Raw genomic sequence first — 18,841 nt, 5'->3', positions numbered from 1 at the left:
TTGAAACAATATTTAATTTACATGTTCTTCCAAACACTTCCTCAGGGAAAATTTACAGGTTTTACAAATATTTGGCTCACTAGGAGTTCTTTTTTCAAAAGTAATCAAAGGAATACTAAGTGCAAAATATAACTAATTACTGAATATCAGTGTAAGTTTTAATCTTCAATGTCAGATGTTTTCTCAAGAATTCAAGGTATTCTTACGGCATTTAGTGTTCTTGTTCGCCTTCATACACACAGGCACAGAATTTCACACTGTTTCCTTGTACTACCCAATGTAACCATTATTTGTTATTTCTTCATTACTTTTTCTGTAAACACTACGTGGAATGTAAGAGATTCATTTTCCTCTCTTTCTAGCTGGAAGATGCAATTTCCGATATCTTGAAGACTCAGTTCCACTCTGCACAGAAGGCATATCACAAAATTGACAGGAAAGCATTTGGTAGAATATCAAAGCCACAATTTCACAAGTGGTTGTCAGAGTAAGTAGAAGACAAACGTTTTACATGTCTTTTTCCATATTTTGGAATGTTTTGAATGAAGTCCGCATGCACTAAAACAATGTGCTGCCCTTGAACCTACATATACTGTTGGATGTATAGACCCATGATGCAAAATAGTGCACATTCCTTTCTGATTTGAATTCATTTCTTTCACCATGTTTTCAGTATAAAGAGATCCAAATTGACTTTGAATTACAAAATGATTGTACCAAACTTTAGTGCTGTAAGCTTCAGGGTTGAAGATTGATTTTAATGGCAGCACAGTACACAAGAGCAGTGCTGCTCACACCATGTCCCAGTCCCTGACACTGTTATGTCAGCTTTTCTAGGACTTTGAATAGCAGTCCATATTTACAAAACTGTGGAAGAAAATACATTGATTAGCATTGCTGGTCAAATTATTACACCCTTAAGCTTTCTTGTTTGTTTGTTTTCTCTCTCAAAAAACCCCAATGTTTTTATGTATTCTCAACAAGTACCAACCATACATGTCATCATGCTGTTTACATTAATATGCTAGTGTTACTGTAAAACATTGTCACATTTTCAGACAAAGCTCATATAACACTCAAAATAACACTCCACTAATTAGCAAGGGTTCTTATGTTGAACTTATGCTGGCTCAAGATTCTGATGACCTGTATTTAAATGGAGAAAATTTTTCTTTGTAATAATACTTTCTCTTTTTGTTATTTTGTTGCATCCTAGGCTTGATATCATGCTGAACGTGCAGGAATTGGATGATCTGTGGTCAACACTGCAAGTCAGTAAAGATGGCATTGTCCATTTCAGTGAGATCTACGGTCACTTCACACAACCCAAGGCAGAGCCACCGCCCATTGAGGACAAACTACCAATGGGTAAATACAGTACATGATTTGTACAAAATATAAAAATAACTACGAAAAGTTGTACCTGCAATGTTCCGATCCGTCTTGTTCCTGTATACTTTCTAATTCTGTTCAGTTTTTGTTGGAAATTCATCATTGAATTTAGCTCTGGATTCATTTTCATGCATTTCATAAAATTGTATGAATTAATTCCTGTAAGAAAAATGTGTTGCTGAGCGTTTTTTTGAATGTGCAACTCATAAGATAATAATTCATTAGCACTAGAGAATGTCCATTGGTAGACAATCATGTTACATAGTCATATATATATATATATATATATACCGCTACTTTTACACAAAACGTTTTTATTCACTGCATTTCACAACATTGCTAGAGAGAGTAATGCCTTCAAAGGTATACTGTCGCCTTTTCCTATTTTGCCACAGTTACCATGAAAAGAGAAAATCTAACCTATCACAGATTTTCAGTGGGTTGCCACTTTTTAAAAATAGCGCCCTCACCTGGGCATTTTGAATACCAAGAAACACCACTTGGACCATATATGGGCATATTTAGATTACAGGTGACTGTAATGCCTTTAACCATCTCAAGTTCAGTACAAGAGTACAATTATCAAACTCACACGGAATTTTGTCTTCCTTCATCAACAGAGGACACAACTGAAATGATAGAACAAATGAGGAGAGTTAAACACATGCAGAAACAGAGAGTCAAAGACTTGCAAGATAAAACAAAACTTGAGAAAGAGAGAAAAGAAAAAGCAAGAATGGAGAAGAAAATCAGAAGACTATCACCAACAGATCAGTTCAGTCCACCGTCAGATAATGTACTTGAAAGATTAAGACCACATGTAAGTCATAATGTGCCCTTCATTTTTCAGTGTTTCTGAACTCTTTGAGTCAACTGAGGAATTCCTCAAAATTCCTTTTCAGTGTACTGTGCATCTCTCTATGTACTTCATGTAAGTAAACGTTCTTGAATCAAAGAGAACTTTTCATGGCATTACCAATGTGCTTCAAATTCAAAATTGTTTTTACTGTAGCAAGGAAAATTTGCCTTTTTACCTGAAATAAGTGACTACAATAATTTAGTACAGAGATGTAAATATGTATCTAAAAAAAAAATTTTTACAATCACATATAAAGTACAGTTCTGTAAAATATATGGTTATTCACTTTCTGTTCATTTCCATTGGGTAGATTATTTTAGGTTTATCGTAATAATTTTGAATTTTTTCACACAGGTTGTAAAAAATTGGAATGAGTTGAAGAAACAATTCAGAATTCTAGATCCCAATGGTTATGCCACAGTTACAAGAACTGAAATTAAGGTCAGTTTTCAGAGTAAATGATGTGTGCATTATGCAGTTATTTTACCGCCAAGTAATACATTATCTCTGCATAAAAAAAATCAAACACTTCTGATTTTTTGGCTACTATTATTACTTTCTGAATTTGTCATTGTACAAATAATTACTTTGCAATGAAGCTCCTCATAGGGTCTTTGGCCCAAACCTACAATACTATTCCCTAGATACAGTAGTTTGCATTGAACCATGGGAAATAGGGGAACTAGACTGGTACTGTACATTTAAATTGAGGAGTTACCAACACTGCCAGGCGTAATTATCATCTGAATGGTGATATATCTGTCACTAACAAAGAAATCAACTGTGAAACTTAAAACAAAGCCATGAAGGAGGTCAGACAAAGTCAAAAGAACACCACACATGCCAACTGTCCAGAATGCATCATTTACATATGTAACATGTATCTGTGCTGATCTGGTGGTGTGGTTTTGACTACATCTGACCTTCAGACAATGGTTCAACTTTTGCAGATTTGATTTATTTGTGTGTGTTTGACTGCTTTTACCACTGGACGATAGTTACACCTGACAGAGACGGCAACTCCTCAATTTAGACAGTACTTTGTATCTTGTTCCCGTATTGCCAACCGTTCAACAAACCGCTGACTATATATAGTTGCAACATGTCTACCTTTTTTACATCAAATGACAGGCTATCTTACAAGCACTGAAGTTCCCATTGACTCCTGGAGAGGCTGATAAACTTTGCAGTAGATTTGATTTCAATGTGAATGGACAGTAAGTACCTCCTCACCATTCAAATTTGCAAGACAAATCAAGCATCAATGTCAATAATACATTGTTTCCTGTTACGATGTCTGAAACATAAATCATTAGTGTATATTATCTATCAGTTTAATGAATCAAAATCTGGTAAAAAATAATTTGAATTTGAAAGAACACAGTACAGCCTATTAAGATATATTTTGTTTATTATCATACCATACGTATGTAGGTATGACATCATCATTCAAGTCTAAATGTGCATGCCCACTGGATCAAGAAAGTTCTTTTTGATGATAGAAATTTTTCATACTTCATCTACTGGTCTGGGAAGACACAGAGAAAATTTCAGAAATTTTGAAGGTAAAAATAATAACTCATTGAATTTAGGCATATGTCATAAGTTAGATGGGCTTATTGTTTGACACAATTTTTTTTACAGTTTCCACTACATGCAGTTTTTGGAACTATACACCCATCCGGAAAAGATCTCTCCCAATGCCTACAAAGCAGAGATTCCAGGAAAACTTGAAAAGGTAAACTCTATGAGATCCAGGTGTAGTAACTGCAAGCATTATCACCATTCTTGCTGTCAGAACAGATTGGTATGCCCTCATTCATTGGCTAAACTTGATCCACTCACAAAATTTTCATACAACCCCTTTCATCTAAAACAGCACAATACCAATGATGCAAACCAAAATAAAATCAATATTTGTCAACTTTCTTCCAAATTACAGTGTCATAACAGTTCACAGTTTCAGAAATCTGTAGAGTTCATGAAATATTACAAACTGTAAGTACAAGGTTTATATTATAAAGTTAATATCATTCATTCTAATTTCCGTATTCTTTTATCACCAGCATCCACTGGATTCTGACAAATCATCCACACTCGTTGCTGTGATTGGACGATTGAAAAAGAAGGTAAGTGTTTATTAACTTTACTTATTGCAAACTATCACCTAGTTTGTGAATTTACCAGTATCTTCACTGTACCATATACACAATATGCATTATTACATAGCTACTCAACAGTAAAATGTGTGTTTCCTTTAATCTGCTCTTGTTTCCAATGTCACTCCCGGTGACTGTCAGTATATGTAGATGGAAGATGCAACATTTTGGCTCAGGGTTCAATACAACAATCGGTCAACTTCCTTCCAAATTACAAAATGTTATAACAGTTTTCATGTGGTTATAGTTTCTGAATTTTGACAAAAAATATGATTTATTTAAATTCTGTGAAGGTTTAGCACTAAATTCCTCTCATTTTGTCTCACATTACATTCCTTTTCACCAAAATCACAGGTGCACAATTGCATAGTAGGTAAAACTCATTCTTGAAGCAAAGGCCTGTGTCTCTTTCATTCCTATCATTAATATGTATTAAATCACAAAATGTATATCTTCAACTTTTCTTTTAACATCAATAGTTACTGACGGACTGGAAAACCTTGAGAAGGACTTTCAAAAAAGCTGACGTCGCCAACGAGGGACACCTTGATGCCGCTAAGTTTAAACAGATTTTGCTCGATAGCAGTATAGTGACATCAGAGGAGGATCTGTTTCACCTCCTGTCTGAATTTGATAAGAAGTTAGATGGACGAATCTGCTACGATGAATTCCTGAACACTATGTTGTCGTAGTAACCAACATGGCTGCCACTCCTTACAATCCACTCTCCAAACTGTGGTGGCGCTCTTGCAAGACTAACATCACTGCCACAATATGCAAATATATGGAGATATACCACAGTTTTTGTAAGATTCAGAAGACAGTGAGGGTATCATGAATTAATATAAATGATGACTGAATCTGCATTCAAAGTTAAAGAATGATGCAGAGGAACGTTTTAGCTTGATAAAATACCATGGTCCAACAAAATTGTGGATCTAATTTTTCTAATGTGACGGACCTCAATGTGATATCAGACTGAATTATTGATGTGTCAATGTTAGCTTAGTTACCTGTGCAGTGTGTTAAGTCTTGTTAGAGCGCCACCAGTGGCTGGAGTGTGCTTTCAATCAAAATTGTTTATTATAGGGTGTTTTCTAAAGTAACAGCTCATGAGTAGTGTTTTAAATCGTTGACAGCTCATGTTTTCCAAAATAACAGTTGCAGCAACTGTTATTTTGGACAAAGTGAGCTCTGGATTTCATCCGAGAAATCATGAAACAAAAGTCCAAGTTTTTTTAGTCATGATCAAGTGTGGTATGAAATATGAGCTGTTGCCATTGTGATTTCTAATCATTAGCTGCATTGTTGATTGAAAATCTCAAGTGAAAAATACCAATTTAATATATCTAAAGAGATCATGGATTGCAGCGACGTTTTTATGGTCAAACTTTCACTGACATAACTGTTTGATCAAGAAGTCACCAATCTTACTGAATCTTTCTGAGTTCTAAAAAGATTTGCATACATGGTTGCCCAGGTGTGCTTGATTGCCATTACTTAATTTGAATGAATTTAGCCTGCAGAGAGTGGTGACTTCAGCGGGTAAAATGACATTAAACTAATTAAGGAGAAAAAACCTACAGGTATGAAGGACCAAAAATACTGTTAAATGAGGTCTTGGGTAAAGATGGTTGATCCGTCAGACTTCAGACTACACATTGTGAACAATTGAGATTTCTAAGATGAAGGCTGATACTTTTATGAATACTTGGAAACAACTGGACTCAACAGACAGAGACGAATAAATTACAGTATTATTTTGAATTTTCAATGCCGTACAAATGATGTTCAGAATAAACAGAATAATACCGAGACATCAGGCAACAGATTCTGAATCAAGAATAATATTCTGAGCAAAATGTTAAAATAACGGATAATACAAATTCACTGAGATTTGTAGTTCAAAGTGGCAGGCTAAATGCTAAACTTTCAACTTTCATGATAACATTACGAATTAGTTTCAAAATGAGACCACAAAGTCACAGACCATAGATGAATTTCAATCTTTGGGAGTCTGAATTATATCCATCCACAAAGTGCATTGGTGTCATCATTGTGTGAAAAGTGAAGTTTAAAAATCATTTTGGTCATATATTTGCAATGTTTCTATATCAGCTGTATACCAGTACATTGATATATAGGATAAAGAATACTGGAAAAAAATTCAGCTCTCAATTTTCCATTGTTTATCAGCATTACTAGTAAATTTCATGGTTTGAAATGTTTGTAGTACCAGTCATATCAGAAGTGTGTGCTTGTTAAATCTTTGTCACTGAAGCATTGTACCCGACCTTGTCAGTGATAGAGACATTACATGTACCTCAATTATCAAAGATCAACCCTTGTCCGTTCAAAGCATTGTCATGCAAATAGTAGACACATTAATATGAAAGAATGTATCACAACTCCAAATGAGTTCCAAACTGTTGAAAGAAAATTCATCATTCTCAATTTTTGGAGTCCAGTTATTAAAATTTTCAGTGTTTTAACCTTCTGTAATAGATCCTACCTTTGATTGAAATAGGTTATGATCAGTCTAACATTTTCAATTTTTAAAAAATTATTTCCCAGTGCCTCAACTACAGATCTTTCTACATAAGTGGTCAACACCAGCAACCCATGGTTTGTTTGTTTGTTTGTTTGTTGTCTATTACAATTCCGATGTCGTTTTTTTATGCCAACAAATTAGCATATATGTCCATTATCTTTCAGTTCATTAAACAATAATAGGGTTTAGTCAGGGATATGAACTTGAGAACATACTTTTTCAGATTATTATGAAAGACATTAATACACAAATTTATCAGAATAAATAGTGCCATTAGTCAAAAACATAGTTTTTTAAATAGAAGTCCTTTTTTTTTCCGTCCAAGACAACCAGTCTTCCATCCAGATGCTGGCTTTGATTCAACAGCACACATTACATAAACTCACAGATCATTAGGCTGTCATATCTTGCAATATTGTCAATTGTCAAAGCACCAGATGTAATTCATTTACATGCAGTTTAATTGCCCTACTCAGTTCATACCCATAACTCCTGTTTCTGTTGGTCCAAGCTCACTAACAAAGCTCCTATGACTGTATCTAATATCACAAAGGCATAATTTACTGCCGGAAATTTGTGAAAAGTCTCCTTTTTCTGTCTATTCTCTCCCTACCCAAAATCTGTTTTCTTTGGATCATTTTAATATTTTCTGACAAGAATAATGAGTATAATGGCATGCAGTTTCTGAATAGTTTTAAAATTATGGAGAAAATTTGTTAGTGTACAAAAAAGATTTCCTTTTATCGTCTGTAATAACAATGTAAATGTTAAAGACTTGCCTTGTATAAAACAGCTGGAATTCCTGTATATTTGTAGCATAATCCAGAGAGTATATATGTACTTTGCCTTCTGTATGTGAATTGCTGGATAGTGTATATTTGATGTATGATAAAATGACTTAAACAGGTTGAAAAATATGATTCATGGTTTGAAAAAGTGGCCATGTCCATGTTTATGATATCATTGGCTCAAATTTCATACAAAACAGAGTTCAGCATAGCCCAATAATTCTTATCACATGAGGTATATATTTGACAGAGGTGAAATTTTACCAGATATGAGCATTAAAGGAACTCGGTCATTTGTATTTTCAGTTACAAATAGTGTTTTTAATTCATGTGGGCACTCAAGTGAGCGGCCAAAACTGTGTTTAGTTGACATTCTACAGGTAAACATGGCTGACAGACCCATCTTACCATATATGGATAATATGCAAATTTCGAGTGACCGAGTATCTTTAAGATTATCTGAAAGTTTACCACTTTTGCCATCTTCATGGTATGCTGAGCTAAACATTTATTTTGAAATTAAAGAGCCAAGCTGTGGTAACCAAAGTGGAAATACAGTATATTTTGTAGCAATATATAAGTACTTTTAACCTGTGTTGTGATAATGATAATTTTCTGGCAAAACTTAGATCTACACAGAGTTAAGGATACATAATGGACCATAAAATTTTGTAATGTAAAGATTGAAAACTTGATAGAATCAGAGATGACAGCTTGCTCCAAAGTAGTCTAGTTTTTTTCACTTGCTGTTATAAGGTGTCCAAGGCTGCAGTAATTTAGGCATATTATTTCCCTATGTAGCAGTCAGGCCGCAGTGTGTCGCAAGTGTAGTATTAAAATATCATCATTTTAACAAATTATTGCTAGTGGTAGGAGAACAGGATGTCCTGTCACTATGACAAAAAATATTAAACTTAAATGCTGCATTTTACATCAAATGTATCAAGAAGAAAGGACATATTACAATGTGACTTATGAACTCCGTAGTGTGACCTCTGAACTCTAAAGGTCATGGAGAAGAAGTGACTTATGAACTGTGTAGTGTGACCTCTGAACTCTAAAGGTCATGAGGAAGAATTGACATTTTGTCCTGTTATTCTTTGGTAGATGCATTTGAAAAAGTTTTCAATGTAGTGTTCATGAAGACAATTCAAATTTATTGGTATGATAGAGTAATCATTTATATTTCATCGGAAATAAAGAACAAGAATAGCACTTTTTGCTGCGGAAATGTGTCAATTGTAGATACAAAATGTATGCTGTGACCTTTGACCTCTGCAGAATTTTGCCCAAATATCTAACTAGCAAGTAAGCATTGTAACCATGATGTAATTACCTTTTCTTTTTCATTTCAAATTTTATATTTTTTTCGCGCAGTTTTGTGGTGTAAATAATAGCATATAACCTTACAGGTAACCTTTGAATGTGTTTGTATATAATTTGCATGTTTTTCGTTTTTTTCAACCACATATGCCAATGTTGAGACTTGTGTACAGTTTGAATAAATATTTTTAACAAAATATCACTTGTGACCAGTGTTTGTCGGATATGGAATCCAGCTAATTCTCGATAGGATTTGAACTCACGGCGTACGACATCCAGTCATCCAGCAAAGACATCACAGTCAAAACGGTTCAGTTAAATCCTCCCTTTTAAAAGAGTGGTTCAATAGCAAAGCTAAGTCATGGCTCGATATTCAGTCAGTACTTGGCATGCCATGTCCGGTCCGTCACTTTGGACATGCAGTCAAACCCAGTTGGACACAGAAAGGCAAGACTATGACTTTGTTATGCAAATTACGAAGACGACCTTGCCTTGAAAGTTTCAATATCTGAGCTGAGGTACTTTAATGACAGGCACAGGAAATGATGGCCAATGAAAACGCATTTTCGTGGCATTTTGATCATAATGTACCGATCACAAAATTACACGGAAATTATGCCTCCTCCCTACAGAAAGCCCATGATCTATTTTCAGCCCTGCTACAGTATGTCTCAGTGTTGAGAAGGTTGTGCCGTTCTTACGACGGCTATCAAAATTTGCATACAAGTCTGAGAGTGAAACGGGTTGTCAATAGGTCACCAAACTCTTGAGTATCACTATCGTCCATCATACCTGTTTCCTTGGATATTAAAAGTATGCAATATTCACATCAAATGACTAGAAAACTTACTTTATGGGTAGAATCTTGAAAAATTGCCCTTTCTTGTCTAGTTAAGGAAAAAAGATATCCCTGAACTAAAATATGCATGGGCTACCAGTCATTGTCATTGGGCTACCAACTTCAGAAAATGGTAGCCCAAGTGGACTACCAGGGAAAAAAGTTAATTTCGAGCCCTGTAAGTTGTTGCATTTGTCGACCGTGACCCCTCCCAATGCTGTGGAGTTTAAGAAGTACTCACACATACATACTCACAATTGCATATCGCACGCAATAGCTGAACTAGGTTTCACATAGAAGTATCCATCAAGGGTAGAAAATTCAGTAAATTCTCACTCTAATACGAACTCACAATGTGCAACACCCGTGCAGTCACCGGGCAAAGATATCACAGTCAAAACCGTGTGGCTAGATCTCCATCCTCAAAAAGAGTGGTTCAATCACTGATCTATCATATTTAATGAAACCTATTAATCTGATACTTTAGAATTAACGTTTTCATCACCATGGTTTGATCCAAATCCATGTTGTAAATGATAAATGTGGACCTGTTCACAGGGATTGGGGGTGAACAGCTTACAGTTTCATCTCTCTGCAGAAACACGTCATACTGGATCGTTTCCAAGACTGCAATTCTTTGTAAAACAATGATAAGTCCAGGGAGAACCAGACAATCATATTTCAGAATCACCTATTTTGTTTTTGAGACACGTGCCCAAATACCTCAGCGTCGAAAGTTTTCATTGTGTAGTATATGGTGAATGCATTTATCTATTCCAAAACATATACCCTTAGTGACTATGCATTTATTGTCATAAAATTCTTGGAGCAGCTTACTGATCCCTGCCAATCCTTTAAGTTTGCTGCTTTTTTGGTCCTACCACGAATATCAAAGCAATGAACTGTAGTTCATTCGACTGTACAAGTGCGCCCTCGGTAGTTCATGTAAATTCGAGCAAGTTCCGTGGCTTAGTAATTTTGAATTCCACCTGGGGGAGCTCGTGACTTTAATGACTTCGATGACATATGGCGATATTTTCACATACAAACAATTTCCCATACGCTCCTTCTAAGGGAGAATATGGCGACATTTCTACATACAAACAATTTCCCATATGCTCCTTCTCATGAAGCATATGGCGACATTTCCACATACAAACAATTTCCCATACGCTCCTTCTAATGGAGCATATGGCGACATTTTCACATGTATTGTTGTGGAGCATAGACAATCCATGTACCGCTCAACCAAAATGAAAAATTAAAAATGGCTATCGAAACGACGATATTCAAGCGGGATACTAAATGCAACTGTTACAATTTACATGTAAGAATTTAGAAATACACCTGCGTTATTGTTACGGTAGTACGCGCTTAGAAAGTGAAAGACAAACTTTTGCTCAAACCTTCTCCAATGAAACTTTCAACCATACTCTTACCAAGAATAATCAAGAACAAGAATCAGGGTCACCATGCAAAGTTTGGTACTACAGAAACACCTAGCTAACATATACCAATGTTTGAAATTCAAAATGGCCGCCATTCCTGTGTTTACTCTATCGGGAAAATAAAATTTTCGATTTTTGAAAAACTAAGACAGTACAAATTTTCCTTACTCCAAGAGCTTTAATGAGCCTCCGTAAATGGTAGATCACTAATGGATTGTAAAAATGTGAGAGTTCGAATATCTGTCCCGAGGTGCATTCTACCCTAATTTCTTATTACACTCTCAGACTAAAGGAGTCATGAAATTCAAGTGGTCTCACTGTGAATGCCAATTACCATGTACAGATAAGGGCTCTCGAGAAGCTACAAGAGACTGAGCTTAGATTTATAGAATATGATGTATAACATTTTTTTTTACACACTAAGTCCGACTTTTAAAAATATGACAAACCTGGTTGTTGTGTGAAATATTCAAAGTGTTGTGTAATTTACTCTCAAGACTCCGCTCTTCATTTTATTCGAATCAGTTTATGGCAAATGGGTTTTTCGGGAAGATTACTGCACAGTTTTTACTATCCAATTATATTCCATATATCAAAACGTCATCTATCATTTGTCTAGTTTAGTGATCTTTTTATCTGTAAGTAGCCAGTAAATAAATAACAAGAAATGCGATTTAAACATTATACCGTAACTTTTATTTTGAATTAACGTTTCTTTATCTGTACATCTATTTACAATGCAAAATATCCGTACATTCACTTTCATAAAAATATGTTAATGATATGCAATTACTACAAATACGTCACTTATTCCTATTGGTCTACCACCAGACGATACAGATTTTCGACCAATGGGATCCTCACAGTGGACAACGTTTTGTAAATGATTAACGTTTATTTTCCATAGCCCATTTTACTGTAATCTTACGATACATCAGACCTTGCCTTATATTGAATACCATTGTAAGAATAGGGGCAAGCAGCTTAATAAATATTGAGTATGTAAATCGTAAAATGAATTATCAATGCTAAAAGGAAAGACAGTTGTCTTAAAAGGTAAATTAGGCAAGCGGTTGAAAAATTGTGCGATTTGATAGATAACAATGGAAAGGTGAGTAAAATGCATAAAAGTATAAAGATATAAATGGCAAATTGTTTGGGTAAGTTGGAGCAAGAAACGATAGGTCTTATTGGTTCAAATAATGTCACGTGATAAAAGTGGTAGAGTTTCAATATTCAATTTGGCTCAATTGTATATTCTTGCAACATTCTCAGTTTTTGACCATGGCTGTATCAAATTTACAACTCAGAATGCAGCTCTACCACGTATACGTGCATAATTGGTTCAAATATGATTCTGTCGGAAAGCTTTGGCTCAGATACCAGGTGGACCACATCCTTTATGCAAATGTGGTCGGACATCTTGTCTGTTGCAAACGTATCTCCTGCCCTGTTACCAACTTACATATAAATTTTATCGAACCGTTCACATGTCAGCTCTGCATCCATGAATCAGTACCCTACCAAGTCGTGTCAAACTTCACGAGAAACCCAAGACATACACGACACATAGTCTGCCAAAAGGCAGTTAATCTAGGTCGACATATAAAGACACTGTAATTGTACTTTGCATTTATATGCTTGGTCCCAATTTGTAACATCACATAAATTTAAAAACTAAGTTATCAATTCATAACACCGATTTATGATTATTGCTTATTCAAAACATTTAATATAGTATAATTATATCGGCGATTTATTTACTGCCGAGGAATAGTAGCTGTGACGTTGGATATTTTTCATACTATTTGCTGGATTACCTTTCACGTCATGCTTTAAAGGTATACAGTCCCCTATAATCTAAATATGCCCATATATGGTCAAAGGGGCGTTCCTTGGTATTCAAAATGCCCATGTGAGGGCGCTGTTTTTAAAAAGCGACCGCCCACTTAAAATCTGTGATTGGTTAGATTTTCCCTTTCCATGGTAACTGTGGCAAAATTGGAAAAAGGTGACAGTATACCTTTAATTTGCCTTCTTAACTCTCTATACCATATTAAGTGTTTAAATATTGTTAATTGCCAGCAAGTGTACAATATTTAATGCAATCATGACTCGAAGTACGACGATTCATTGCATAAACATAAACACGGATAAAAATCGTGCGAAAAACTTAATTTCACAAAGATTTTCCTCAAATCTATCAACGCAGGTTTATCGTATTTCCTTAATATTGGCGAGGCTTAATTCCCTGGGACTTTGAACTTTTTTCTGGCGAACAGGTCTTTGTGGTCAACCGTACGCCGCTATACAGCGAAGAGTTTATAAGGATTGGATTTTAATCCGTCATCAGTCCGTTGAGGGCGCCCTGACAGGCGTTGAATCTTGATATAATGGTTTAATGCGCTAGATATATCGAATGTAACAGCTACTATCCTCCGGCAAAGTATGCGATTGCTGTCAACGGGTACACGGCATCAAGCTACCCACAAATTACTTCAAATATGTAACTTTAAGCAAACCGGTCAATAACGCTAACCGGGAATTCCATACAGGCATGGAGTCCATTCGGGAAAGAACTGATGGAATGTTCTGATTTCATCGTTGATAACATTCTCCTTCCAACACAAGCGTGTTGAATACGTTTGACATAATCGTTAAATGTACAATAGATTATAACTGAACACTATATTCAATAACGGTTCACTTGTTACCAAGTACGTTCACGACAACAGCACAAATGCGTCAGCGTTCATTCTGTACCACGTGACTTTTTGATACACTGTGCTTACCTATGAAAATATAAATTCGGAACTCACTTTTTATTGTAAAGTTATAAAGGCAATCTTTGTCGAAGAGACTTGATGTCAACGATATGATAACCTTGTTGTAGAACAAGGCTACCTTCTCAAGAAGGAGTCAGCTTTGTTATATACAGATAAGTGAAGTAATATAGACGAAAGTAGTTTTGTGTTTTCGCCACAGATGGCGCAACACATCAAGTTGCGACTTGTGGCGTATAACACCTCAACAAGTGTACATCGATTATTCACTGAACATCGTTATGTTTTAAACATAAACAGAAGGTTTACCGATTATAGAAATTCTCGACAGTCTAAAAACACCTATGTTTTAACACTTAATTGCCTGAAATCATTTCGGTTACGAGGTTGCTTTGAATGAATTGATACTTTTCCAAAGTAAGACATAATCATGAAAATGTGTGCGAATACAAAAATTTAATTACATGTACTTTTACTTGAAAAGTGTTTGGAATGTTAATCTATGATTCTATATGACAGAGAAACCAATCTGTGTGCACATATTTCACCGTCATCCCAATCAGTCATCTTTCAGTGTGCATTCGTGTCAACTATTGGTCCTATGTGAAATTTTCCTTTCCTTGTGAACACAAATATCGGTAGATGTGGTCACCTGTTCCGAAACCTCTAACACCAACGAGGACTACATTTTTCAGATTGCGAAGTAAATATGTAAGCCAAATTCCTTGTTTGTTGACAAATTTCAAAATGTAAATGTGTTTCTGAAAATATATCACGTCATGGATATCCAGTTCATAGGATAACGCTAAACTACAGGTCTTAAAAATCTCGATTACTTTAATAGGTTCAGTATACAGTCTTAAACTTGTTTTCATGTGTGATAGTATTGTATGTCGATAACTGGACAAGCATCGACCATACATTATGCTTTTAAAAACTGACCACTCCGTAATAGGTGGAAAACACACTCGGGGTAAACAGTTAAGTGTGACATTGAACTCTATTCATAAAACTAGACACTATATCCAAGGCAATGCACTTAGGAAGTAAGTTTAGGAAATAACCTTCCCTATACAATACCATTCATTCTGCTGCGTGTTCTATTGATATCAATCCATTTCACATAAATGAGCTTTCATGACTCCTTCCGTTGATCTAAGATTCTAAAGGGTCGTCACAGAGGGCGCAACTGCGAAAGGCCATCCATATCTTCAAGGAGACCTGATGGAGAATAGCTTTCTGCCTACGATTGTGGACCGCTAAGCAATGACTCACTGACTCCTCTGAGTCTTAAACCAGTCTAATTATGACAACTTCGTCTCGTCAAAGACAGTGGCCAGTTCACTCGCGCAGTGTGTGCCACATTGCTGTCGGTTTTCTCTGTGCCTGCAACATGTCATTCCAGTGTTCGACACCAGTGCCATCAAAGTGTGGGCCAACATCACATTTTCCGATAATCTCACTGTGTCCGAGCAGATCGTAGTCAACCACGGTAACCTACAGAAGGCGTAAGAATATTTATTTAATCAATAGAAAGGAAGTGAGACGATGACATTATTAATTATTGAAATCGTATAATATTATTTAATTCATTATTTATAAACGAAATTGCGGAGTATTATCTATTGCTGTTGGAAAAGCAAAACAAAAAACTCACGTTAAGGTAGCATGAGCCTCAGGGACGGATGCCTCAGAGACATATATTCGGACTCTCAAATTTTTATAATTCTTTTCTAATCTATCACTTGTTGGAGCTCGTTTAAACGGTCTTGAGGTAAGATAAGATTTCACCGTCTAAGTTTTTTGTCGAAAATCGAACATTGTATTTTTAGAGTTAACACAGAGATGGCGGCCATTTTGAATTTCAAATATCGGTAAATGTCATGTAATCCGTTTTCCTCATCGAGGTACCAAACTTTGCACGGTGGTGGTGACCCCTGATTTTTTATTTTTTATTTTGAAAGAGAATAGTTGAACGTTTCATTGAGGGATATTTAAGGAAAAGTTTTCCTCAAAGTTATTCACTTTCGAGACGTATACTAACTTAAAATGCAAAGAAAATATCTGCAAACCATTGGCCAACTTGAATAAAATGAGTGACCAACTTCTTTAACTTTACAGAATGAAGAAAAACACCTTTGGTGATAATTCTAGCATCCTAGACTCCAACCTTATGCTTAATCATTGTTCAATCGAATGAAATATTTACCAAAGTTAAAAATGAAGCAATGTCTTGGCAACACATTTGTTCATTCTCGCTGTCACCGTTTCAGCATCACAAGGGGATTATAATTGCAAAACGCTTGAGGTACTAGAAAAAGTGTCTCGGAGACAGACATGAACAATCTTAAATTTTCACATTTTTTTTCTCGTCTGCCGCTTGATGGAGCTCATTTTGAAGCTCTTGGAGTAAGTAAAGTTTTCTCTGTCTCAGTTCTATAAAGTCAAAAAATATTTTTCACCATAGAGATAACACAAGGATGGCAGCCATTTTGAATTTCAAATATCGGTAAATGTTAATATTTTCTCGACCACGAAAATGTGCACGGTGATCCCTGACTTTTATCTTGCTTTGTTCAGAGAATGGTTAAAAGTAAGGAAAATCTAAGCCAATTTTGAAGTTGTTTTTTTTTTTTTAATTTTGAGGCGAGTAAAACCCTAACGTGGAAACGTGACTCTATCTTTACAGTTAGGTTAGACAATTTAGAATATCTTTTGGAAATAGTTCAAGAAGACAAATTGATCTCGGCGGCTGGCTGTACCAAGAAAAGATATTTCTTAGTCATTCAGATTTCCATGTTTGTGAATTTTCTTACACTTGTTCAAGATGGCAAGATATAAAAAAATCCAATAATCGCCCCTTCCTACACTTGCCATACAAAGAATTGGTACTCCATCGTCACAAAGGGGATGGTAAACTGTACGCCCACATGACATTAAGTATGGGGGTCAGCGTCTGCGAGCAATCGGTCAATAGTCTTCCTTTGTTGGCTGAAAACTACCCAAGTGACATTTGGAGCACTTAAGACGTAAATGTAATATCTTTTAATGATGAATAGGATTAAATGTAATTTTGAAAAGTTCTGCCAATGGACATGTTAAGACTTGGGTCACGACTGACAGCAGACACTCAAGAGGGGACATCTGCAAGCCTTGAGTCAATCTTTCTTTGTGGGCGAAAAACTTATTTTGTCCGTTTTAAGCATTCAAGGTTGAAATGTAATACCTTGCTAATGAAGACTCGGATGAAAACTAGAAAAAGTTCTGCAAGTGTTGAGGCCTTGCCTCGGGTCGACTGTTGTTAGAGAACACAGACACCCACACGAAGAATGGGGTAAGCATCTGACAGCCATGGAAGTCACAGGAAAATCTTTTGTGGGCTAAAAATTGATTTTAATCATTTTTAGCATCCAATTAATCCTTTTTAATGATGGCTAGCTCGTGACAAGCCACGAATCGATCGACTTTTCAAACTGGATGGAAACTTGGGTAAACACCTGCAAGCCATAGGCCAACAATTTGTCTTCCTTAGCTGAAAAATTTATTCTCTAAAACTGTAGGCATACCCGATTTTAATTTTAAATTACTTCTTTTTAATTATTACTGGATTAGATACTACGGTACTTTGCACCTCGAAATTGAAAGACTTAAACTTTGCCAAATTTTTCTTTAATGACAATTTCGACCATTCTTTTACCAAATCTAAAATAAAAATCAGGGGTCACCGTGCAAAAGTTGGTACTAGAGAGAGAAAGTACTAAGATTTCCCGATATTTGAAATTCAAAATGGTCACCATCTCGGGGTAAACTCTCTGGGGAAAAATAAAATTTTCGATCTTTCGAAAAACTAAAATAATAAAAAGTGTTCTAACACCAAAAGCTTTAAACTGAACCCCCACAAGTGGTAGATAAGAAAAGAATTGTAAAAGTTTGAGAGTCCGAATATCTGTCCCCGAGGCGCATTCTACCTTAAAAACAGTTTATGAATGTTTATAGAGTATTCCTGCAGCTATCGAGACGACATGTGTGTAGCGCCATTACGGGTAGCGAGGCCTGTGTACTGTATATTGAATAAATGAATCCGCGACAATCTTGAAGATACCGTCATGAATTCAGGCGTGTCTCACCTCTAAACTTGTGTGTTTTAAACTCTCTGTCGGTATATTGAAGACCAGCGCCTCGTTCCACACAGGATTTCGATTGTTCTTGCGCACTGCAGTTTTCTTCTTTTTGATTCTCTTGCCACTCTGGAGCAGGGAGACTTTGACGTACGGATCTGTGCAAGAACAGTACGATGGCATAGTATCAATAATTAACATTGCCTTATAACCAATAAGGAAGATATTGTGATGTTTGATCGGCAAGTACAAAAATTTTTGAACACTGGAGTGAAGATTACATGTGTAAACGAACAGTTTGATAGGAACTAAAAAGTTTTCCTGGGGGGTCCAGCAATGCACTCTATCCCTAATTTTAATAATGACGACTCACTAGGTATAAGCAGTGACTAATACGAAATATTAGCTGTGTCTACAAATCTCATTTTCGTAAACGTGTGAAAATAGACGTGTGGGATAATAGAGTCCAGAAAACTGACGAATGATAAATAAGATCCACCGAAAACTAGTTGAATTTTGTTCGAGAAAGTGTAAAGTTTTCAACGGCGTTGAGTAAAATGTCAACAATTTCAATGCACAAAT

The 18,841-nt window shown here is 35.7% G+C and overlaps 3 protein-coding genes across 5 annotated transcripts in view; 2 read left to right on the top strand and 1 right to left on the bottom strand.

Annotated features, from left to right (window-relative positions):
- The window catches only part of LOC139115393 (EF-hand calcium-binding domain-containing protein 6-like), a 43,526-nt gene extending 34,257 nt beyond the window's left edge, over positions 1 to 9,269 (top strand). Inside the window, exons 14-21 of the mRNA XM_070677478.1 lie at positions 363 to 487; positions 1,217 to 1,368; positions 2,013 to 2,212; positions 2,606 to 2,692; positions 3,383 to 3,468; positions 3,896 to 3,989; positions 4,318 to 4,380; positions 4,890 to 9,269. Of these exons, the coding sequence (XP_070533579.1) occupies positions 363 to 487; positions 1,217 to 1,368; positions 2,013 to 2,212; positions 2,606 to 2,692; positions 3,383 to 3,468; positions 3,896 to 3,989; positions 4,318 to 4,380; positions 4,890 to 5,102 (1,020 nt within the window). The 3' untranslated portion in view covers positions 5,103 to 9,269. The remainder of the gene's footprint in view (positions 1 to 362; positions 488 to 1,216; positions 1,369 to 2,012; positions 2,213 to 2,605; positions 2,693 to 3,382; positions 3,469 to 3,895; positions 3,990 to 4,317; positions 4,381 to 4,889) is intronic.
- LOC139115422 (synaptotagmin-12-like) overlaps positions 1 to 18,841 on the top strand; it is a 402,617-nt gene that overhangs the window by 169,568 nt on the left and 214,208 nt on the right. The window lies entirely within an intron of this gene.
- Positions 12,032 to 18,841, bottom strand: part of LOC139115380 (synaptotagmin-6-like) — a 64,919-nt gene continuing 58,109 nt past the window's right edge. For all 3 annotated transcript variants that reach the window (XM_070677450.1, XM_070677466.1, XM_070677459.1), the window contains exons 7-8: positions 18,269 to 18,417; positions 12,032 to 15,638 (exon numbers count right to left, since the gene is read on the bottom strand). In XM_070677450.1, coding sequence (XP_070533551.1) covers positions 15,483 to 15,638; positions 18,269 to 18,417 — 305 coding nt within the window. In that variant the 3' untranslated portion in view covers positions 12,032 to 15,482. The remainder of the gene's footprint in view (positions 15,639 to 18,268; positions 18,418 to 18,841) is intronic.

Source organism: Ptychodera flava, chromosome 2 (assembly GCF_041260155.1).
Source record: "Ptychodera flava strain L36383 chromosome 2, AS_Pfla_20210202, whole genome shotgun sequence".
In the NCBI taxonomy this organism is placed as follows: Eukaryota; Metazoa; Hemichordata; class Enteropneusta; family Ptychoderidae; genus Ptychodera; species Ptychodera flava.
Note: the sequence above shows the minus strand (reverse complement) of the source record. Positions and strands in the feature narration are given on the sequence as shown.